The sequence below is a fragment of the Paroedura picta genome, chromosome 3, assembly GCF_049243985.1.
Source record: "Paroedura picta isolate Pp20150507F chromosome 3, Ppicta_v3.0, whole genome shotgun sequence".
In the NCBI taxonomy this organism is placed as follows: Eukaryota; Metazoa; Chordata; class Lepidosauria; order Squamata; family Gekkonidae; genus Paroedura; species Paroedura picta.
In genome coordinates this window covers 82,749,230-82,773,209 of record NC_135371.1, presented here as the reverse complement: position 1 = coordinate 82,773,209, position 23,980 = coordinate 82,749,230, and the positions used below count along the sequence as shown (strand labels likewise).

At 44.7% G+C, this 23,980-nt stretch overlaps 1 protein-coding gene across 2 annotated transcripts in view; it reads left to right on the top strand.

Annotated features, from left to right (window-relative positions):
- The first annotated feature begins 758 nt into the window (after positions 1-758).
- SLC6A7 (solute carrier family 6 member 7) overlaps positions 759-23,980 on the top strand; it is a 65,763-nt gene continuing 42,541 nt past the window's right edge. The window contains exons 1-2 of one of the 2 annotated variants that reach the window (XM_077326582.1): positions 759-1,089; positions 23,210-23,393. In XM_077326582.1, coding sequence (XP_077182697.1) covers positions 1,057-1,089; positions 23,210-23,393 — 217 coding nt within the window. In that variant the 5' untranslated portion in view covers positions 759-1,056. Of the gene's footprint in view, positions 1,090-20,245; positions 21,308-23,209; positions 23,394-23,980 lie in introns of those variants that run through there. The other variant, XM_077326584.1, reaches the window with a different exon arrangement.

Genomic DNA, 23,980 nt, shown 5'->3' with positions numbered 1-23,980 from the left:
AAAGGGAACAGATGGCCATCATGGTTCGAGCACTGGGAACAGCCCCTTACTCGGGCTGAGAGAAGGATGGCTTCCAGGTACCTGGGTCACAGCACTCTCCTTGGTTCTATCCTTCCACATCTAATTCCACATCTAATTCCACATCTATTCTGTAATGAAATGGAATCATTTAGAGTTGAAGTGAGAAATGTTTCTGTAATTCTACAATGCAGAGACTGAATTCTTTGAAAGACATTCACAATATTTCATTGCTTTTCCAGTTCCCTACATTGTCTGCCCTCCTGGCTTTCCAACCGTGTTTAAAAAAAAACTTTTCTTGAATGTGTTCATCCCTTCACTCATGGTAGCCTTGGAGAGTAACTGGTCCCTTAGAAATCACACCTTTGGGGTGGGATGGGGGAGGCATGAACACCTTTAACAGAGAAAGAAATATATGAAAGGTCCTGCTAGGCGAGACCTAGGGTCCTCTACTCCTATATCAGATTTCCAACAGGGGCAAGTTGACTGTTCCAGGGGAGGCCAAATAATGCACAAAAAACGCATGCCCTTCCCCTGTTGCTACCCCTCCCAACCACAATCGGTATTCAATGGCACAACATCTCTGAACTTGAATGAACCATACAGCTATCATTTCTGCCAGCCCTTTATAGACCCATGCCCTCGTATTCTGTTTAATCTCCTTGTACACAGGCATTTCCCACTGGCTGTTCAACAGCCTGCAGTTTCCATCTAACTCCAAGCAAACCTGTGTGCTAGTCAGCCAGCCAGCCAGCCAGCCAGCATTACTTCTCACCCTCCCCAGCTGCTCGCTCTCATTCTGCCTTGCTCTAGATAGTGTTCATGTCTCTTCTCACTGTGCCAGCAACACTTAGACAAGAAGCAGCAATTCTGAGAGAAACAGGGGGAGAAAGAGAAAAGAAGATTAACTCCCCCCTCCTCACACCTCATCCGTGGATGCTTCTTCTGTCCTCCTCATTGCCAACGAGGCTGTCTCCTGAACAAGTGGCAGAGCGAGAGTGAATGCAGGGAGGGGGAGCGTAGCAACGAGACTCCAAGATGAAGAAGGGCCAGGGGGACCGTCTCCGGGAGGTAAGAGGGAACAATTGGTACCAAAGGCACCTCGGGGGATCTCACAAAAGCAGGCGGGGGGAGTGGGGGTTGTGCAGGGTGCCTTTTTGTATGTTGAACAAGTGGTGCTTGGGGATGCCAAAGGGCAGAGGCCTAGCCCTTCCTCACTTCCGGAAGCAAGTCTACCAAGGGATGCTTCCTTTGGGACAGGCACTTAAGTCGAGATGATCTGTTACATTGATTTTTTTGCTCCTGGAAACTGAAGCAGCAGGTGGATGGCTGGGTGGTTGGTGGGTGGCTGTCACTGCATGAGGAGCTCTTCTGTCTCCCTTTTAATGAGCAAGTTTGGTAAACACGGGAGCCATGCTAATAATTGGAAGCACCCGTTCTAGCTGTCTGGCCACATGTGGCAGATGCTTTTTCTAGAAGGCAGGTGTTTCTGTTATGACAATTCATGTTGTGTTAGAGAGAGTGTGTGTATGTGGTGGAAGTTCAGGTGCAAGGCTCTTCCCTGTGGAGTTTTCATCCATCTTATCTAAGGGATAGCAGGTGCTATCTGGAGCAACTGTGGAGAGTGCTCAGCAGCAGCCAGCACCTACAGCAGCATGGGTTTTAGGGGAACTGGGCAGTTACTCACTTTGGGCATGAAAAGTGGGCCAAATCTGTTGAGCCTCCCTGCACTGCTTTCCAAATCTAAGCTTGCTTCATTTGCCTGCTTTCCCCCTCTTTCTTGTTATTCCCTGGTGTCCTCATGGTGATGATTTTTCATCCACATCATACATAGGCACTATCTTTCCCCCTTTTCTCTCACTCTGAAACCTCTTGATTTCTTCCTCAGGGCCCAAATTTTTGCTCGTTCTTGAGTTCTTGTCTTGGACCTTTGTAAATCTTTGGCTAGGAAGTGTCTCTCATACCTTAGGTCAGGTCTTCAAGAAGACGGGGGAGGGGAATAAGTGCAGTCTCTTTCTCTCTGTGTTTGTCACCACTTGAAGAAGAGGAAGTCCATATCTGTGGCTAAAGCAGGTTTTCTCAACCAGAGTTTTGTGAAACCCTGGGGTACTTGACAACTCTGGAAGGGTTTCCCAAATGGTTGGGAGTCTCTTTATCTATCTATCTGGTTCGCTAAACATTTATTGGGTGATATGACCATATATGGTCACATCAACCTGTTTCCCCCAACCCCATGGCGAATGATGGGCTTGGGGTGTGTGGGAAGGGCAGGGGCCCCAGATGGGCGTGTACACAGCTATGTTTCCCAACTATATTCTGGGGGTTCTCAAAGCCTGAAGAATGTTTCAGTAAAAAAGTTGAGAAAGGCTGGGCTCTTTCAGGATCTTTCAGGAATATTTGGGTTTCTACTCCTGTGAAGTCTCTGTGGCCATGGGATACAATAAGATTACCTAAAGAAAAATATTATTAGGATGACACATGGGATGGGTGGACCAGAAAAGTTTTCTCTTTCTAAGCAATGCATTTTATCACAGGAGACAACTTCTAGAAATGTACGAGGAGGAGGAGGAGGAGGAGGAGGCCAGACTCAGTCACCAACCCCTGGCATGCATTATTTGTTTTGTCTGGCTCTGATTCAGCCAGACTTTCTCTCCTTTATGAGCCCACTTCTAGATTAACAATTTCCTTGTATCTGAATGCCCCTTATTTGAACACATATAAAACAGGAAGCAGGCATGATGGCCAACATGGTGCAGGAAGAGAATGGCAACAAATCCAGATGATTCCTGGGGAGGTATTTCTGGGCTCAGAGATTACCAAGTCTTTGACATGGAGCATCTTGCCAGTCTCTTCCGCAGCTCCATTATGTGGGCTTCAGAGCAGGCCCAGCTGCTGTGCTGAAAGTAAAAGGAGGCAGAAGCTAGAAGCTAAAACTATCTGTGTACAAGACTTGCTAGCTCTGGGTTGGGAAGGATCTGGAGGGGGGGGGGCTGGGGAGGACAAGGTTTGGTGAGGGGACTGACCTCATCAGGGTACAATGCCAAAGAGTCCACTATCCAAAGCAGCCATTTTTCTCTAGGGAAACTCACCTCTGCAGTCAAGATAAATTGTAATAGTAAGAGATGTCCAGGTCCCACCTGGAGGTTGGCAACCCCACTGTGCATGCAACATACACTTTACAAAAATGATCGGACCCAGAGATAGCAAGCTGACATCTTGTCAGATTCTCACACCCTAATAAATGCCTGTGTGTGTATGTGTGTTTGTGCACAAGTGTGTGTGTTAAGTGTCATCAGGGTGCTTCTGATATGTGGCAACCCTATAAATTAATGACTTCCAAGATGTCCTGTTGTTAATAATCTTCCTGGGTCTTGCAAAATGAGGGTCATGGTTTCCTTTATAGTATCAATCCACCTCCTATTTGATCTTCCTCTTTTCCTTCAGCTTATCTTTGCATTATTGTCTTTTCCATTGTGACCAAAGTACAATTGCCACAGTTTAGTCATTTTAGCTTCCTGAGAGTATTCGGGCATTATTTGATCCAGAACCAACTTATTTGTCTTTTTTGCAGTCTGCAGTATCCGTAAAACTCTCCTCCATTAGTTTTTGTGAAGTTAGAACCACTTGGTGTCTTCATTTGGCTTCCCCTCCTCACTTGATGGCCTGCCAAACCTACAAACTCTATTAGATTGCAGCAGAAGGGGCAGCGATAGGGCTTGGTGTGAATTTTGTGATAGTAAAAGAACTCTTTCACAGCGGCTCTTCACCAGCCACTGCCAAACATTAGCAGAGACCACATAACAACAAAAGAGAGGTTTGCTGTGGATTTTTGGTATAGCACTAACCTTTGCTGTCGAGTAATTTACAAGACAGTTACATGCCATCTGTTCCAGGTCTTGTTTTTTTCCTTTCAATTTTAAGACATCAGGAAATACCCTTCCGTTCCCCCACAATAGACAACCTTTGACATACCTCTGAGAGATCCTTGACTGCTCCAAGGTCACCCAGCTGGCTTGATGGAAGAGGAGTGGGGAAATTCTCCAGATTAGAGGCTGCCACTCTTGACTCTTAGTCTACCACCAGGGAATCAGGAGAAGAGTAGTTTCACATTGTAGGGAAGAAGGGGGAATTCCATAAGGGGTTTTGACTTTCAGGGGTAAACATTTAATCATCATAATGCCTAGTGTTGGCCTTAACTTTGTAGTTCAAGTATTAAAAAATGGAATTTTCCTATTACAAGATTTTGTAAAATATTGAGAGGAGAAAATACACTTGCGGGTGGGGAGACAGTTGATTCTTCCAACTGCCAGTTTGTGACTCCACTGTGATACAAATGCATTTCTCAGAGTGAAAGATTATCTTTCCACGCCACTCATTGTTCTGAGTGCAGCATGCAACTGCTGATCATTATCAGGAAAAGAAAGGCCTCAGTGGTGCTTACACATAACTTGTAATCTAGGGGTGACAGCCTCCAGGTGGGGCCTGGGGAATCTTCCAGAATTACAGCTCCTCTCCAGAGTACAGAGATCACCTGTAGAAAATGGAGGCTTTGGAGGGTGGATTCTATGGCATTGTGTCCTGCCAAGGTCCCCATCCTACCCAGGCTTCACCCCCAAATCTCTAGAACTTTCTCAACCTGGAGCTAGCAACCCTACCCCCTCTAGAGACAACCTGGCAATCCTAAATCATTCTCCTTACTTGCTTTGTTTACTAACCTGCCTTTGATTTGCAGGGATGCATTATGGCTTACATACGATGTGCACACAGATCTTGTTGGCAATTAAAAGGCCACAGCTTTATTGCATAACATTTTAATACAGTGCTGGCATAGGCAGGGGATTGGAGCAACCATAGTTGGCCGACTACTTCAACATCCCCAAATTCCAGGACTGCAAGTACCCTTCTTTTTGATCCCAAACAGAAACAAGGGCCTCTTTGTCGCTGGATCTCCATCAGTGGGGAAGGGGTCCCACCTGGGATGCTCAATAGGGGGCGCAGACCTTGAGGCCCATCCCAGGCTGCCTAGCTCCCTGCAAGCTCCAGACTTCCCAGCTGGGTTGGCATCTGCTCGCAGTTACTTTAGCCTCTTATGGAAGCAAATTCCCTTCCAAACATGCTCCTTTCCCTGCCTTCCTGCAAGCTGTGACAACTCAAATTCGCTATTGAACAAAACAACAATGCAATCTGGCTTTTATTCATTTCCCCTCCAGCCAACCATAACCAGATCCTCTGCCCTTTAACAGGAGGGTGGGTGGGTAGCAGCATCCTTGGCCTTGCCTGCAGGGGAAGAGGCTTGGCTGTGCATGTGGCGCCTTATAAGCGCTACGCACATGCAACCCCTGCCATCCCCCATGGCATGACGTGCTGGGAATGCGCTCCACACATGTGTTCCCTCCCAGCCTCCTCCCAGCGTGTCTCCTGGCTTGCCGCCCCCACTGCATCAATGGTGGCTCAGGTAAGCTGAGGCACTCTTATCGCTAACGAGAAACTAAAGGGGCTTACATTGTTCTGTTCTCCATCGTTTTACATTACAACATCCCTGTCAGGAAGGTTAGGCTGAAAGTGTACAAATGGACCAAGCTCACTTAGCAAGAGAGAGTGGGGCTTTGCACCTGAATCTCCCAGATCCTAGTCCAGCACTGTAACCACTACACCACCCCAACTGTTACCAGAAAAGGAGTTTATCACATTCAACTGCTTATTGGAATAATATGCCAGTAAAGGGATATGATATTATGATCTGGCCCTCTTACTATTAAAAGATCAACTACAACTGAATCATTTATCTAATTGGGTGCCACAAACTTAAAGTTGAATATATCTTTATTAGCATACAATGTAAAATAGATATGTACATCTTGGCAGTTGAAAAACTGGATTTTATTTTTTAAATTAAAAGTTGGTAATTGTACCAAAAAATTTGGAACTATCCCAGAGAAGCCACACAAAAAAATGATTCACTTGACTGAGATTTTAGTTTCCTGGATCAACTGCTGAAATTTCTTGAAAGCCTATATTATTTTAAATGCATGTCATCAGCTCTTCTTTTAACTTCTTTCATTAAAACAAAATGTTTTTTTTAACTAGTTTCCGCCTCTCCCTCTATAAATAACATATGGAATGAAAGACTTCAGCCAGATTTTCATGGTATCTCTATATGCACAATAATTTCATTGTGCATTGCCTGATCAATGACAACTGATGACTTAAATCTTGTTTGGGCAGTGGACATGTGCCAAGGGTGTCCACCCTCAGCTTTATACACGAGATACCTTCTTACTACCATGTTCTAGCACCCATCAAATGCTGAGTATTATCAGTACAGGTAGCACCAGGTTTTCATCCTTGTTTCATCCTTTCTAATGTTTCCCCCTCTCTACTGTCAGCCCCTTGTTTTTACAGTTATTTTCCTAACCTGTACTATGCCCACACCAGACCTTCAGAAAAGGTCAAGGCTCCCTGCTGAGAAATGTATGCCTGTATTCCTTTCCGCCTCCCAGAATGGTTAGGAAAGGAAGGGAATGCATGTTCATAATGTTTATAGTCTGAGGTGAAAAGATTCTCACACTAGTTTGCTATTTGAAGCCACTGAGAAGTGGATCATTCTTTCCACACACACCTCTCCCCCTCCCCCAGTGTCAGAAGCATGACTCTAAGAAAAACTAAATGCAAAGCTGACCAGAAATCCAAGGGAATTTTCTTTAAAAAGGATTATGATAGACCATCACATTAATCCAGAGCATATGTTTAGTAGCTGCTGGTTCGAGCCAGGAAATTGTGGGATTATGCCTTCATTACATGACCGACAGAGTAATCCTAAACAGAGCCCATTGACTCAAATAGATTTAGAAGAGTTTAGGATTGTGCTGCAATCCTCAGCTGCAAACCCTGATAATTTTAGTCATCTATGCCAATAGATAATTTCTATAGAGGCTTGTGCTGGTACTCCCAGCTTTCACAGATATGGAAATCCTATATCCTACATCCAGTGGTGTGCATGGAGAAGGCTGGTTACTCACTGAGGACAGACATATACTTTCAAGTGGAAGAATTCACCCAGTTCCTGGCTTAACAGGTCCAAAAGGAATAAGAGACAGCCTTGAATAAAATAATGATCAACAAGCAGTCATTTCTCCACAAAAGTTAACAAAATACTGTGTACAAAAAGTGAAGATGCTTATTCAACACATATATTATGTATTTGAAACCCAACAGCATTTCCGGGTATGCTTATTGTTTCAAAAATCTTCCTCCAGGGTCAGTTGGGACTCACAAATATCTCGCTATTTCCACAACATAAGCAAACAATAACAATTCAAAACATTAAAGAGTGTTTAAAAAGCACCCCATTGTTACCTCTTCCATACCGGCAGTGCCATACCAGGCAGCCACTGGGTGTTTGCAGCGGGAGAATTTGCCCTGCTGCTTCCCGCATCTTCATGGAGGACTGTTCTGCCCAGTGCACCCCATCTACCCCAGATCTCTGTCTCTGGACAAGGCAGCTGCCGGGGCAGTGAGGTTCTGCCACGTTCTGCAGTAGTGCAGGGCATTATTTTTCATTTAAAAATTTTTTTAAAGGCCCCAGTCAACTCCATGGCACTATGCGGCACCATGGAGCTGACTGGGGCTTTTTTTGTACCTTCCAGGATGCCATAGTCAAGTGAGGAGCCAGGCCTTGATGACCGAACGCTTCCCTTGCCACATGGGCCTGCCCCAACATTGGCCCTCTTAGAGCCCAGGGCAAAAGAGGAAATGTGGATATACCTGCATTCCCTTGCCATGAGGCTACAGAGGGCCTGAGTCAGTACAGGCATGGGCCAGCACTGACATCATCTGCATTAGCCCCGCAACCAGATGAGCACTGGCCCGGGCCTGATTCCCCATGCGGAAAAGGTACATGTAAGAAGATAAGGGAACTCATGCTCACATCCAGTGGACCACAGCCTTGCATAAGAAGGTCTTAAAACATGCTGTCTAGTCTCAACCTTACAAACACCAGAGTGATGTAAATTAGCAATCCCCAACCTGTGGGCCGCTGACCACATGTGGTCCGTAGACTAATTGGAGGTGGGCCGCGAAGGACGCCTTCTCCCCCCCCCCCGGACCTTTACTTTACCCCCCCGGCCCTTTACAACACGCTTTGGGTGTCATTGTCTCCCATCACTCCCAGATGGGACTATCTCATTGCAGAGAAACAAGCTCAGGGTTCCCATTGATTTGTCATTGTCATGAGTTAAAATTTCCATGAAAAGAAAATGTTCCTTATGTTCATTATCGTGGCGTGTCTGTATCTTATTTTGAAGGGATAGCGACCAGAGTCAGAGAGCGTTAGGGCAGTGGTTGAGAGTAGAGGAGTAAACTACCCCCCCCCCCCACCGGGCCTCAGTAAAATTGTCAAGCGTTGAGTGGTCCCCGGTGATAAAAAGGTTGAGGACCACTGATGTAAATAACGTAGCTAATCTAACTCTTTGCAGCTGTCAGAATACTCTTGGCCAACACTGGAGAATTAAAAGGTATACAACTTAATAAAGATTTCTACTAATGCTACACTAAGCATAACAAGTAGACAAGGACATTGAGTTGTCTCACATCAAATACTGTAGACCCTTACACCTCTATATACAAAAGGGAATACCAGTAATGTTATCTACAAATAACTGGTTAGTTCTGTTCTTTCGTGCAGTGTGTGGAGTAGTGACTTTTGGGGTTATTATTGATGGCTGTTAATGTTAATATAATGTATGGTAGTTGTTATTTGCCAATACATGATATATGTTCTGAATAAGAATCTCCACTTTTTATACATAGTATATTTTGTTTACTTTTGGAGCGCACTTTCCTGCTACCTTTATCTTGTTTATTGTTTTGACTGTCATTTTTTTCCAGGCTTGATTTAATGTGAGCATACTAAACACATCAAGTGAATGAATTACTATGTAGGGTTGTTTGCTCAGGGGGGGGGGGATTCCTGGAAATTTAGGGGTGGAGCATGGGGACAGTAGAGTTTGAGGATGGGAAGGTCTTCAGCAGGATATAATGTCATAGTCTCCACCCTCCTAAGCAGTCATGTCCTCCAGGGGAAATGATCTTGGTTATCCAGAGACCAGCTGTAATTTTGGGAGATCTCAAGCCCCCACTTGGAGGCTGCTATCCCTATGGCTATTGACAGTTTGAGCGTCCTCACCCAGCTCCTTATGAAGATGAGGAAGGTAACTCACAATCACTGCAAGCTCACAAGTCCTTCCCCTTAGTACCCATGCATTCCCTTTGGGTAGAGGGGAAAAATAAGGATGCCAGTCTCCAGGTGGGACCTGGGGATCCCCTGGAATTATAGTTCATCTTCAGGTACCAGTGATCAGTTCCCCTGTAGAAAATGACCACTTAGAAAGTGGGCTGAATGCCCCATTGAAGTCCCTCCTGTCCCCAAACCCTGCCCTCTGCAGGATCCACCCCCAACATCTCCAGGTTTTCCCCATCCCAGATCTGGCAACTCTAGGGGGGAAAAAAACATGACTGTAGACTGAAAAAGAAGCCTGGTATGAATCTTCATGAATTAGCCATGAAATAGTATGACCAACAAATATGACCAACAAATATTTATTCAAGGTGTGAGCTTTTGAGTGCATGCACTCTTCCTCAGATTAAATGGAACAAGGATCATAAGCATACAGATATAAGGCTAAAGTAAATTGTGGCAAATTAGTAAACTGTGTCATAATATCCAAATTAGATCATATTATGCCTCTTGTGGTGCAGACTGGTAAGTGGCAGAAAGGCTGTCTGAAGCTGTCGGTCCATGAGGTTGGGAGTTCGATCCCAGCAGCCAGCTCAAGGTTGACTCAGCCTTCCATCCTTCTGAGCTCGGTAAAATGAGTACCCAGCTTGCTGCTGGGGGGTAAAACAGTAATGACTGGGGAAGGCCAGTAAACAGTAATGACTGGGCAAGGCCACCCTGTATTGAGTCTGCCGTGAAAACGCTAGAGGGTGTCACCCCAAGGATCAGACATGACCTGGTGCTTGCACAGGGGATACCTTTACCTTTACCTTTTATGCCATATGATAATTCTTTGCTAAAACAGCTAATCAGTCCTTTTGAGTTCAGTTGTAGTTTACAAAAACATTGGAGAAATAAAACTGTCCATGTTAAAAGAGACTCTTTAAAGCTCACGCATTGAATAAATCTTTTTTGGTTTTAAAGGTGATATTTAACTCAATTTTTGTTGTGCTACTTCAGACCAACTTGGCTACCAACTTGAATCTATCTTCATGAATTAGTGTCACTGATAAGAAAACAGCCACAGTGTTCCACTTATGCAGTGTTTTCCTAGTTGAAGATCTATGAAAAAACAGAAAGAGGGAAGAGTGGGTGGGAGAGTAAGTAATTTGGACCATAATTGATAGTAAAAATGGGATTCAAGAGAAATGAGTATTATGATGTTTTAATGCCAGGCATGTGCTAGATTAAAAAAAAATCAAATGACTTTATTTGTACAGAGAAGACTGTCCTCACTCATAGAGAGAAAAGGGATTTTTAAATTTCAATTGTTTCAGTCGGAGTCACAGTCATGTGGACTCATGTGGACAGAAAATGGCCCCCTCGGCCACTGCTGAAGTGGAGGGGTTCAATCCCTGCCATCAAAACCAGGCAAGCGGGCCATCCCCCTCCTTTCCAGCCGAAAAGTTGGATGCTCCTCCTGGAGCTTGCGTTCCCTGAAGGGGTAGTCTGTTTGTTCACTAGCCTCTCCTTCATGTGCTCCATAAGGGGACAGAGCCTGATGCCTGTCTCCCATCAGCGAGGCCTGGACCCACAGTGCTGAGCCAGTCGGGCACAGAGGGGGCTCTGCCAGGGTACTGTGTAGTATTTTCCTGCCTTCCCCCCGTTGCCTCTACCTCGAATCTCAGGGTTTGCATTGCTGTAGATGCTAGATCCCTCAGCAAGGGGGCCAGGATGGATTTATTCTCCCATGCCAGGGATCCCCGGGCTGCTTCGCCCACTCTCCTCTAGGGGGCGGCCTCTTGATTTTTTAACTCGGCTCCTAAAGGAAAAGGTGGGCTCGATACAGGTAAGTCCCGCACCTCAATACAGGTAAGTCCCGCACCTGCTCACGGAGATTGTGAATCTCATCCTTTTGCGACTCTACATACCTAAGCATCACGTCCAAGTTGCATCCAGATGTAGTGGTCCTTTGGGATCGGGCCCACCTCAAGTAGCTCTTCTAGGTCCTTCTCTGAGGTGCCTGCATTGCCCCGGCCATGGGACAAGTCTGGGGTTCTGTCGCTGCAGCCAGCCCAGAACAGGTCCCGCTTTCCCCATCAGGCCAGGAGTGCTGGGCCCTCTGGGCAATGTGTGCATCCCTGGGCCAGACTATTCCAAGCCTGAAACCCCTGTAAACTGGGGTGGACTGACAGGTCCCAATCTCTTTCTTCCCCTGAAACAAAAAGGGTCGAGGGAGGGTGTTCTCCCAGAGATTCCAGAATTGTAATCCTCTGATTTTTGCTGGTGACTGGGACTCCTCTCGCAGCCCCCATGCCACTGATTGCAGCGAGGTCCACTGGACTCAGCGTGGGAGCCGTGGCTCCTTCCTGTTCCTCTCCAAGAGAGGTGGGTGCCCCCAAGTCTTTTTCTGGTGCCACTGCAATGGAGGGAGAGGCGCTTGAAGTCAAAGGATTAATGGGGAGAAGTGGGGTCTCTGTCTATTTGTTAGGAACCAAGCAGTTGAACCCCAGCATACTCACTCCACAGACATCACTCTTGGGCTTCAGGGTGAAGCCTTAAGTAGAAAATCTTTATTTGGGAGACCCACAAACACATACTTTGCATATGCTCACAGACAGGAAACCTTGACAGAGACACCGGGGTAAGGGGTTGGAAAGACCTGTATACCTGAGCCATGGGAAACAGGGCAAGACCAGAGATTGGCATTAGGTGAGAATCGGGCATTCACACAGGAAAGTAGGATCAGACCACTCTTTGATATAGCTAGGTGTTAAAACAGTTCACACATCTGTTGTTATGGATATCTGGGGAGACAGCCTTGAAGGGGAGATAGCGAGGTGCCATGGAAGTGGGATGAGATCTTTGAAATGCAAGCGAGGAAGAAAGGGAGGGAAACTGCTCCTGAGCTCGGCCGAGATGCCAGAGCCAGGCAGGAGTTCCTTGAACTATTGGGAAAATAAGCACAAATATATAGCAAACAGGACAGGAACCCAGGGTTCATGACACTGCCTCTCTGAGGAGCAGAAATTGTGCAACCTGCCACTCTCAGTTGAAGCTACCCCTGTGGCAGCTGGGACAGTAGCAGAACTCAATGCTGGCTGTACCTAGGCAGAGTCTGCACTTATTTTGTTTATTCCATTGTCCATCCTGTTGAATTCAGATCGCTTTGAACTCGGGTCTTCCTCTTCCCCCCCCCACTCCCCATTGAAACAGGAAAGTCTTCTGCACGTGGTTAGGGAGGCTCAGAAGGGGGGGGGGAACCAAGCCTCTTTCTTTTCTTGAAGGGGGGAGGGGAGAGGAGCCAGGCAGGGAGCCTCTTTCTTTTCTTGGAGGGGTGGGGGAGAGGATCGAAAAAGGCAGAGGAGGGAGGAAAAATCAGGACTGACAGAAGTTGAGAGAAATTAGGGGCTTCTCCTTTAAGGTAAGCATGTCACATGACCAGGTGTAGCCTATCAGAGGTTCTCTACCACGAGCTTTCTTTCCCAATCTGGATATTGAGGATTAACAGCACACTGAGATATTGCACAATAAAGGTAGGTTCACTCCAGTTCAATCCTTCTTGCTGCAGAAGGAAATTTTAAATCGCCCCAAATCCAAATGGAAATTGCATTCTGTGTAGAGGGCAAGGGACTGAATCGATCTGGGGTTGGAATAAAAGCTCCATGCAATTTACACCCTAGACCAGAAGTTTGCCTGCCATGCCCTACTATCCTTAAGGAATTATGGCCAATAGCTGCTACTGCCTTCGGCCTGTTATTGATTCCATTCTGGTGCAATATTTCTCTGAATGTCAATTGCTGGATGCATGTGCAAGAACAGAAGAAAGCTTTAGCCAACATGCCTCCTCCATGTGCCTTTCAGGGTACCTTTTAGGGATGCCAGTGCTCAAGTGGGACCTGGGGATCCCCTGTAATTATAGCTCATCTCTAGACTAAAGAGATCAGTTCCCCTGGAGAAAACGGCTGTTTTGAAGGGTGGACTCCATAGCATCATGCTTCACTGTGGGCCCTCCCTGCCCCAAATCCTGCCCAATCTGAGCTCCGTTCCCAAAATCTCCAGGTAATTTCCATTTCAGAGCTGGCTACCCTAGGACCTGGTTGGCGACAGAGAAACAGCCAGCATAGTGTAATGGTTAAGAGCGGTGGCTTCTAATCCGGGTGTAATCTGCATGGAGCTTTTATTGCAATCCCAGGTCAATTCAGTCCCTGCCATCTCCACTGAATGTGATTTCTGATTTAAATTTTCCTTCTGCAACAAGCATGATTGATCCGGAGTGACCCTACCTTTATCCTGCAATATCTTGGTTTTAACCTTCAATATTTGAAGAATTGGATTGAGAAAGCATGAGAAAGAATGTGGATCTCTGGCTACTTCAAATTTGATGAAGAGCTCCGTGGTAGAGAAGCCCTGATTGGCCAAGGCTGCCCAGGTGACAAGCTTGCCTTAAAGGGGAAGCCCCTAATTTCTCTCAGCAGAAACTCCCAGAAGCCATAATTTCTGTCGGTAGAGATTCGTGTCTTGGTTTTTTTCTCCCTCTGCTGTCTCCAATCCTCCAATCCCCCACCCCTTCAAGAAAACAAAGAAAGAGGCTCCTGCTGTGCTTGGCTCCTCTGCTGTTTCCAATCCTCTCCCCCCCCCCTCAAGAAAACAAAGAAAGAGGTTCCGGCTGTGCTTGGCTCCCCCCACCCCTTCTGAGCTTCCCTAACCATGTGCAGGACACTTTTCTGTTTCAATGGGGATGGGGGAGGGAAAGAGGAAGTCCCAAGTTCAAATTGATCTGAATTCAACAGGATTGACAATGGAATAAACTAAGTAAGTGCAGATTCAGCCCTGGTAAGTGGGTTTGATTCCTTGCTCCTCCACATGCAGCCAGCTGGGAGACCTTGGACTAGTCACAGTCCTGCTGGAGCTGTTCTTACAAAGCAGTTCTGTCAGAGCTCTCTCAGTTCTACCTATTTCACAGGGTGCCTGTTGTGGGGAGAGGAAGGGAAGGTGATTGTAAGCTGCTTTGAGACTCCTTTGGACAGTGAAGAGAATTGTATAAAAACTAACACTTCTTCATTCGGTGGGACTCTTATTCTGTTCTCATATGCTAACAACTTAACAAGGGAAATTATGCATTTAAGGGACCTTTCCACTTGTCACTGCCCTGTTCCTTCTTCACTCACTGGATTTCAGATGTCTTAGATATACAGGGTGACACTTCCTGCTTGTAGGGTTTTATTTAGAATGTTCACAAATGTTTTGCCTCTTTTCCCATGTATTTTTATTGCTGGATAATGTATTATTTTGCTTTATTTTTATGGTTGTTTGCTAAAATCCAGGTGGTGAAAGGATATCTTCCACTATTAATGATGTCCTCCAGATGAAAATGGCCACTGTGGAAGGTGGACTCTTGGGCATTATACTCCACTGAATTCCTTCTCCAAACTCTGTCTTCCAAATCATGCTCCACCCCCCAAATCTCCAGTATTTACAAACCCAGACCTGGCACCTCCATTATGATTATATCTATCAAGGAGTTTCCTTTGGCTGTATTTCCCTTTTAATTTAATCTTTCAGTGGCAAATTCTGGCTGAAGCTCCCTCCTGCCCATGGAGTTACGCTGATGGATTGTACCCTTCACTTAAGGGATCTTTCCTCCCAAATCTGCCTGGAGGAAATATCACCTTACTATAGGGGATTAAAATTGTTGCTTGAAGAGTGGCATAGGGAGGTGACTGACCTCCAACAAAGAAACAATCACAAAGGACAGAAAATAATAAAATAAGAATCTTGGTATATTTACAGAAGTCTACCCAATCATATGTAAAGACACCAGATGTGGAGGGCTGGTTTTTTAAAAAAAAGGAAAAATAGAAATCATATCAGTATAGGGAGCTAAGCCATGCTTCTCTTTACTCGGGTGCTTGAAACATTTTTTTTTCTCCCAGCCTAGTTTCAATGCCAGACATATCAGAAATCAAGTGCAGTGAAGGAAGACACAAGAGGCAGGGTGAACTCTATGTACTGACATATTCCACAAATCCCACTTTCAATGTGCAAGTTGAACTTCTGAGCTCTTTACTTGTATCAAAGCATTTCCATGGATGGAAGGATTTCTGGCAATGCAGTATGACTTTGCCCCCCTTCTCTCCACAGGCCAAGACCACAGCCCCCCCCCCAAAAAATGCTGCTCCTGGGTGCCTTTGGAAAGTGGTACAAGGGGGGGGGGAGGTAAGAAAGTCATATGATGTAGATGGAAATTCTGCCTATGGAAATGCGCCAGTGGATCCAACAGCTCACATTGAATGAATGTTTTCACATTTATCTCATGCTGAGTGTTTTCATATTTTTCAACATTCTTTTTGTGTCAATGCTACAGAATGGAGTATAGCGCTAAAACGGTGCCAAAATGACATTAAAAAGCCAATAAATGGGGAATTATTCAGTTGAGGCTCTGAACACTCTCTCAGATAGGGCAGTGACCCCAGCTGTGGCCCCAATCACCCATAAGCAACCTCTTTCCTGAGACAAGCCATGAGGGGGAGGGGGGAATGATGGCTACAACATCACCATACGAAATCTTGAAGTGAGGTTGACTAAGTTCAGCATAGAGTCGATATTACGGTCTATTATGTGGTGGTAATAGCAATGAAAAGGCAATATTACTCTTTTGCCATTGAATCTAAATGCTATCATCCAGCTGAATGGTTCCATTTGGTTTGGGAGACCTTACATCATAACTCCAGGAAGTTGGGCTCAGACCACACACAAGTTGTGACCAATTTGCTAATTACTTTGCAGACAAAAATCACCTAGATCCACTCTGGGTTAGATGCTGGCATGGATGCATGTTCAGATGTTCTTGTTCAATTTCAAGTGAATGCTATCAGAACATAGAGAGTTATTACTTTGTAATTTCCCTAATGCAGCCTTTCTCAACCTTTTTATCATTGAAAACCCGCTGAAATATTATTCAGGCGTCAAGAAATCCCTGAATTGGTGCAATCATGCAGAACATGGTGGGGAAGGATAGCTGTGTACATACCTACATAGGGCCCCTCCCCTGCCTACCCCCTCCAGGCCTATCATTGGCCATTGGGGGGGGGGAACAGGTCAACATGACCATATATAGTCATCTCATCCAATAAATGTTTCACTTTAAAAAAAATTAAAAGCTAATTAACTCCCACCCATTCAGGAAACCCTTGCAGGGCCACCAAGAAACCCCAGGGTTTCATGAGGCCCTGTTTGAGAAAACCTGGCCTAAGAAGTCTAGAACTTCATCTTTCATCCCCTCCAATAGTTCCAAACTCAGTTGTCCTTTCCTCCTACTATGGCTAAGAAAACCTAGCATTCTTTAAAAATTAGGAAACAGCATAACAGAACTGCTAACTTTCCAAAATCCCCCTACTCAGTTTGTTAGACACATTAAAACAAATGTTTTGACTATTTTGTTGCGTTTTGTTGCAGACAAAGGAAGTAGTAATGGACTGGCAGAGCCCTGAGGTGATCAAATGGACTATTCCATTTACATCATGAAGGATTCTTCCTGTTAAAAACACCTGGCAATTAGAACATTGGTTCCACAAACGAAAAGAGGAAGCAGAATCATTTTCCCTACTAGTAATCAAGCCCGCTGTATGAGTAATACAGCGGGCGCTAGGTACTTACATTCTTGCGGGTCGGTGTTGTGACGGTGGGGGCTCCCTCGGGCAGCAGGGCCTCCCCCGGGTGGCAGTCTGTCGTCGTCGGCTCCCTCGTCGTCATGTCTCTCTGGCGTCAGGCCGGCGGGCAAGGAGCCCCCAGCAGCCGCGCTCTGCGCGACTGCCGGGGACTCCCTCGGGGGCTCCCTTGTCGTCTTCTCTCTCTGGTGGCGGCCTGACGTGGCGAGAGGTGCTTTGCGCCTCTCAGCGCATCAGGCTGACGGGCAGGGAGCCCCCGGCAGCCGCACTCCGCGCGACTGCCGGGGGCTCCCTCGGGCCTCCGACGCATCAGGCCGGCGGCAAAGGAGCAACTGCGAGCCACGCTGCATGCAGCTCGCAGTTGCTGGGGCTGGGAATTGGAGGGACCAATTGGCAGGTGCTGTGTGCCTGCCGATTGGTCCCTCCGATTGTCTGTCCGGAGGAAGGGTCCAATCCGGACCCTTCCTCATCCTGGACACATCCCGCCCCAGAACCCCTTATCCTTTTATTTAGTCCGTGGCGCCCGTGGCGCCCGTGGCGCCACGGGCGGTGTTACGATTATGCCAGTCTTCTATTAACACACATTCTTTTTAAAATTCAATGGAACATGAAGAATGGGAATCCACCCACTGCAGTCTCATATGGTACAATTTATTCTACCAGTTTGGTTCTGTTCCTGCAACATCACAGTGAATACAGTATTGTTATGTTCTTGCATTCATCCACACAGATGTAACAAACTCTATATGTATAGGCTTTCTCTCCAGAGTTAAGGTAATTGTAGAGAAGTTAGAGGAGGGGTCAGTGGACATAATCGTATTTTCTTCCCTTCACATTTCTATAAAACATGTATAGACAGGTGAATACTGCTTGGGTCAGTTTGGTGTAGTGGTTAGGAGTGCGGACTTCTAATCGATTCTGCACTCCCCCACATGCAGCCAGCTGGGTGACCTTGGGCTCACCACAGAATTGATAAAACTGTTCTGATGGAGCAGTGATATCAGCGCTGTCTCAGCCTCACCTACCTCACAGGGTGTCTGTTGTGGGGAGAGGAAAGGGAAGTGACTGTAAGCTGCTTTGTGCCTCCTTTGAGTAGAGAAAAGTGGCATATAAGAACCAGCTCTTCGTCTTCCTTTGAAGGGAGTGGGACTTGGAAACCTATCTTTATGCAATATCAGATGGCTATAGAAATCATAAAGCATGAAGTGCTAATCCAAAACAGTAGCAGTTCCCATATTCAATCAAAATAGCTTAACCTTCAAACTCTTAGGGATGCTTGTCTCCATCTTTCTTCCAAGTCACTTGGTCCACCCAGAATGACATCCCCACAGAATGAATCAATTTGACAGCTTTTTCTAGCCATGCAACTGGGTTTGAATGTACCATCCAAATGGCCAAAATGATCTGCTGCCTGGATTACCTGTTAATTGGTATTCATTGTGAAAAGGCCATATCATGCTGAAGATTAAAAAGCCTACAAATAACAAGGCAGCAATGACCTGTAGCAGCCATGGAGTCATCTTTTAACTAAGGCTAATTAGACTGCAACCTTTTCAGCAAATATCCAGATAGAATACTGACTATTTAAAGAAGTCAAGGGCATTGCTTTCCTGTGTCTATACCAGCATGTTTTAACAAATCTATGATAGCACTATGATAGCTTCTGTATGAAGAATTCACTCTGAATAAACATGATATCAGCTGGGGTAGGTAGAGGATTGTTCATTTGTAAATCTGTCATTAGTCATTGCTAGTAAAAAAAAAACGTAGGACTCTGGGTATTTGGATTAAAAGCATTTAGATATGTGTTTTTCTGTAAGTCATCCATCAGAACATATCTTTCGATGGCTTAGAACAAAGTTTCAGTCCACTGGCACCTTTAAGACCAACAAAGTTTACTTCTGGATATAAGCTTTGTGTTTGTTATGGATCCTGCAGTGTAAAATTTACAAGACCACAACAAAGACAGCTAAGCAGCAAGAGGATTTATTTAGGATACATGTTTGTAAGCATGGAGAGAAAGCTAATTGGTGCATTCTCTGAAGTCTGCATCAGTGCAGCTCATTTTTAAGACCTTGATACGTCATCATGAGATATCCTGACGCTCACTCCCTCATTGTCCCTTTGACCAATCAGGTCGACAACGAAGGGCGTACAATCTGACCTATCATGGATGGCTATATATCTTATTACAATTTTCTCGTTCTTTGTTTCAAAGAATACATTTCTTTATATGGAGAGATGCTACATTCAGGAGCTATCTGCTTTTGACAAATTCAAGGTTACTTTGAGAGACAAAGAAATAACTATACACATAGTGCCACAGAAGCCAACAATGAACTCAAGATACATTCAGCCTGACCTAAAAATAAACTATAGACAGACTGTGGCTAAAATGTGTGTATGACTCAATTGTGTTCCACAAATCTATATAATCTATATCATGTTCATGCACAGTTGTTCAGATACTATAGCTTAGTTAAATTAATCTGTTGTTGTTATTGTTAGGTGCGAAGTCATGTCCGACCCATCGCGACCCCATGGACATTGATCCTCCAGACCTTCCTGTCCTCTACCATTCCCCGGAATCCATTTAAGTTTGCACCGACTGCTTCAGTGACTCCATCCAGCCAACTCATTCTTTGACGCTTGGCCTTCCTTATGGTCCAACTTTCGCAGCCATACATTGCAACTGGGAATACCATAGCCATGACTAAACACTCTTTTGTTGGCAGGGTGATGTCTCTGGTTTTTAGGATGCTGTCTAGATTTGCCATAGCTTTCTTCCCCAGGAGCAAGAGTCTTTTAATTTCTTTGTTGCAGTCCCCATCTGCAGTGATCTTGGAGCCCAGGAAAATAAAATCTGTCACTATCTCCATTTCTTCCCCATCTGTTTGCCAGGAATTGAGAGGGCTGGATGCCATGATCTTTATTTTCTTGATGTTGAGTTTCAAGCCAACTTTTGCACTCTCCTCCTTCACCCGTATCAACAGGCTCTTTAGTTCCTCTTCACTTTCTGCCCTTAGAGTGGTAATTAATTAATCTCATATAGGTGTATTGACCTCCTTGGTGTTGCGTTGTGGTAGTATAGCCAAGAGTCTGATAAGAGAAGACATCTAATTGTGGAAGCATCAATGATGCATTCCCTGTAGTTTTCTGCAGGTTTATTTCATTCTGTCCTTGTATCTACTTTCTGCTCCCATGTATTAAGGTGAAATTCTTTTCACCCCATTGGGTTATATATTTGTATGTATTGGTCTGCCCACACAGCAGGTTTTTAATTCATGAGTTACATTTTGTAGATGTTTACAGTTTGATTGTGCCTATATATGGAAAATATATTTTGATAACATTCTCGTATGCCTTATGGCTGTCTGCTCCATTAAGGTACCTGCTACTGGTGATGGTAGATAAGTATATATACAAAATTTCATCATTGTAATGTTTATGTACGCCCTTCCTGTCTAAAGGCACTTTTTTGTTTAGAATCATAGAATCATAGAGTTGGAAGGGACTTTATGGGTCATCTAGTCCAACCCCCTGCACTATGCACCTCACCTGTTCTCCAAGAAGTGTCAAAATTAATGGACAGAGATTCAGATATGACATCTGCAAGTTCTTTTAGTACCCTCGGATGCAGTTCATCTGGCCCAGAAGACTTTGTTTCATTTAAAGAATCTAGGTGTTTGTGGACTGTTCCAACAGTGATCCTAGGCCACCATTCCCGTCCCCCATGTTGTGTTACGTTTTTGCCCCATTGATCACTATTTCCCTCACGAGAGAAGACTGAGGAGAAATAGGAGTTAAGCAGTTCAGCCCTCTCTTCATCATCTGTTATAATTTCACTTTCTTGTCCTCGCAGTGGTCCTATGGTGTCCCTATTCTTTTTCTTGCTTGAAATATAACAAAAGAAGCCTTTTTTGTTATGTTTAGCATTTCTTGCTAGCCTAAGCTCATATTGAGCTTTAGCATTTCTAACACTCCCCCTACAATTAGGTTATTTGTTTATACTCATCATTGGTAATAAGGCCTTCCTTCCATTTCCTAAATGACTCTTTTTTATTCCTCAAATCTTTTGACAACTGCTTATGGAGCCAACTAGGCAGTGTATGTGCAGATATATGTACATGCAGACCTGTGTCTCTGTGCAGAGACAGACATGCACATGCAAGCAAAAGAACATGCAACATATGGCATAAAATCTGTGCTTAATAGTTAGGCCAGTTTCCTCGTATTTGCTTCTTTCAACTGAACAATCCCTTTGTCTCCATGGAAACTGAAGGAGAGGAGCATTGACATTATATAACTGAAGCCTGGTGTGGTAATGAAAGGCAACTCCCAGAGAAAAAAGAGGGCTGGAGCTCAATCTGGGACATAGCTCACCAGATCTCAGGTTAGAATCCAGGTAAGTGTAGCAAGATGAAAATACCCCAAGCTACTGAATAATACCTTACAATTACCACTGAGTAGATGTAGCTTGTCCTCTCATATCAAGGATTTCAAGAAAGAGCCTTCCGGTCAGACTGTGTGGCTTCCAGCCTCATTTTTTTTTAGACGTTCAGCACTGAGGAGCAGACAGATCGTACGGTCTGTTAAGGTGAGCGCCAAGGGAGGTCATGTCTAAGGAGGAGTATTTTCACAGCTCAGTTGTTCAGGGAGTTAACCTTGCAAGCTAGGGCCTCTTCTGCATGATGGATAAGCTGATGAAAATTCACTAACTGCATCATTTTTTTGATATCTGCACAGAAGAGTTAATTTACTCCGCAAAACTGATTTTGCTGTGCATGGTGAACTGCCTCTTTTGTGCTTTAAGTGTCTTTTAAGCGTTGTTTCTGAAAGATGCTTTTCACCAATTCATTTTTCTCCTGCATGCCTATTAGCCATGCAGAGAAGATCTTTAGTTATGCAGATTAGTGACTGCATTCGAGAACAAAGCAGAGTTGGCAAAACTACAGGGGGCAGGGATATGAATTGTTTCATGCAGAGAGCATTGCAATGTAGTTTTTCAACAGATTATATTCAATGCAGAACAACGATTGTAATATAATAAAGTGGTCTAAACTGTTTGTTTTTTAAACTGTTTTATTTGGCTCCATGAAGAATACCCCCAGGAGATTCATAAACTGGCTGTGGAAGCAATTGTCAGAGGCGTCTTTTTGGAGAAGGCAAGGAACTTCTCTGCTCCTAGGAAGAGAAGATGTGACCCGTAATCTGTTTGAATGTTTTCTTAGGTGACATTTTAGCATAAGCATGAAGCTTGAGTCCAGTGGCATCTTAAAGGTGACACTGGACTCAAATATTGTTCTGTGGCTTCCAACCAACATGGCTACCCACCTGGATTATTTTAACATGTAATTTTTTTACACATGATAAATTTTTTAAAGTGGATTTAGAGCAGTAGAAGACTTAGGATGATACTATATACGTGTTTATGTGGCTTCCCTCCCCATCTAAGGAACTGTGCATAATGCAGTTGCAGTATGGAAGGGAACACCAGTGTATGGGGAGAGGGACTTTCTAACTTTTTTCCCTTTCACTATTTTCCTTCACTGAACAGTACTATCTTGAAGTTGCTTTTACACACTATAGGAATCTTTGTACACATTTTTTCCAGAAAGTAGAGGGCTGCCAGCTCTGGTTTGGAGAATCCGTAGAGATTTTGGAGATAGAGTATAGGGAGGGTGGAATTTGGGGAAAGTGAGGGACCTCGGCAGGGTATAGTGCTATGAAGTCTACCCTCCAACACAGCCATTTTCTCAAGGGGACCTGATCTCTGTAGTCTGGAAATGAGATATAATGCTGGGAGATTTCTAGGACCTGCCTGGGGATTGGTAATTATAGGCTGCAGTATTTTTTTTTCCAAATTGCCGGGGTGCTAGAGACTACATCACTAGTGCTTTGAGCCTGCTATAACATCATAAGCTTCTGGAGGCTGTTTTAAGGAAGGGGACACCAGCAGTTTCAAGGATTCGAAGCAAGTATGTGTATGGAGCCAACAGAAAAAATGTTGTTTGAAAAGGTTGCAAGGTGATATGCAAGTTCTGATGTGTTTGAATGGGGCTCAAAACATGAAAATGAACATGTCAGACTCTCCATATACTTATCAACCAACTTTAGAGCAAACTATGATTGTCATTCAGTAGGGGAAGCACTCATTATGTCCAACCTATTCCCACTTCTGTCAGACTCTCTTCATCCTTCTCCATTCTTTCTGTAATTCTTCCTAATTTATCCTTGCATTTTTTTCTCCTTGTTTTCACACTTGCTCTGAATTTACTCCTTCCACTTTCACTGTTTCCTCCACCAGCCAATAATTCCAGACTTATTAATGACCCCAAGTGATCATGGAGATGGTGACCTGGAAATTGAGCATCCTGAAGACAGAGGGAATTGGACAGGCAAGCTGGATTTCCTTTTGTCCTGTATTGGATACTGTGTGGGACTGGGAAATGTCTGGAGGTTTCCCTACCGAGCATATACAAATGGGGGAGGTAAGGACAGAAATATGCTGTTTTCTCAATTGTCGGGGTAATGGCCATGTCTGTGAAGACTTCGATTCCACACTGAAAGCTGACAAGGAAGTGGGAAAATGGGGGTATGTCCATCCATGTGGCAGGAAGAAGAATGGCAAACATCAGACTGAGGAGTGATATTGCATTGGAGGTGTGGGTCTGGGAGTAATATTCTGCCCCCAAGTAGTACCAGTATTAGTAAACACACCAAATCACAGCCTGTTTGTCTGCCTCAGTATTGACTTGGAACTCCAAAATGGTGAGTACATTCCCTCAGAATCAATGTGGATTTGCTTGAAAGAAATACCAATGGACATTCTTTCTACAAATTGTATAGATGTGAGGGAAACTGACACGCACCTCATTCAAATGTTATGCACCCGTAAAGTAATCAAATGGGAAGGAGAGTGGAGTTTAGGAAGACATAATGTTGAAGTGGTATCTGAACTATTTCCAGGATATGAGCCTGGCTGCATAGCACCATTTCTCCAGTGTTCTATCGTGGAAGCTCACACCAGAAACTGACAGTAATAAATCCCACACCTGAAAATGCAGTTTGAAAGTTT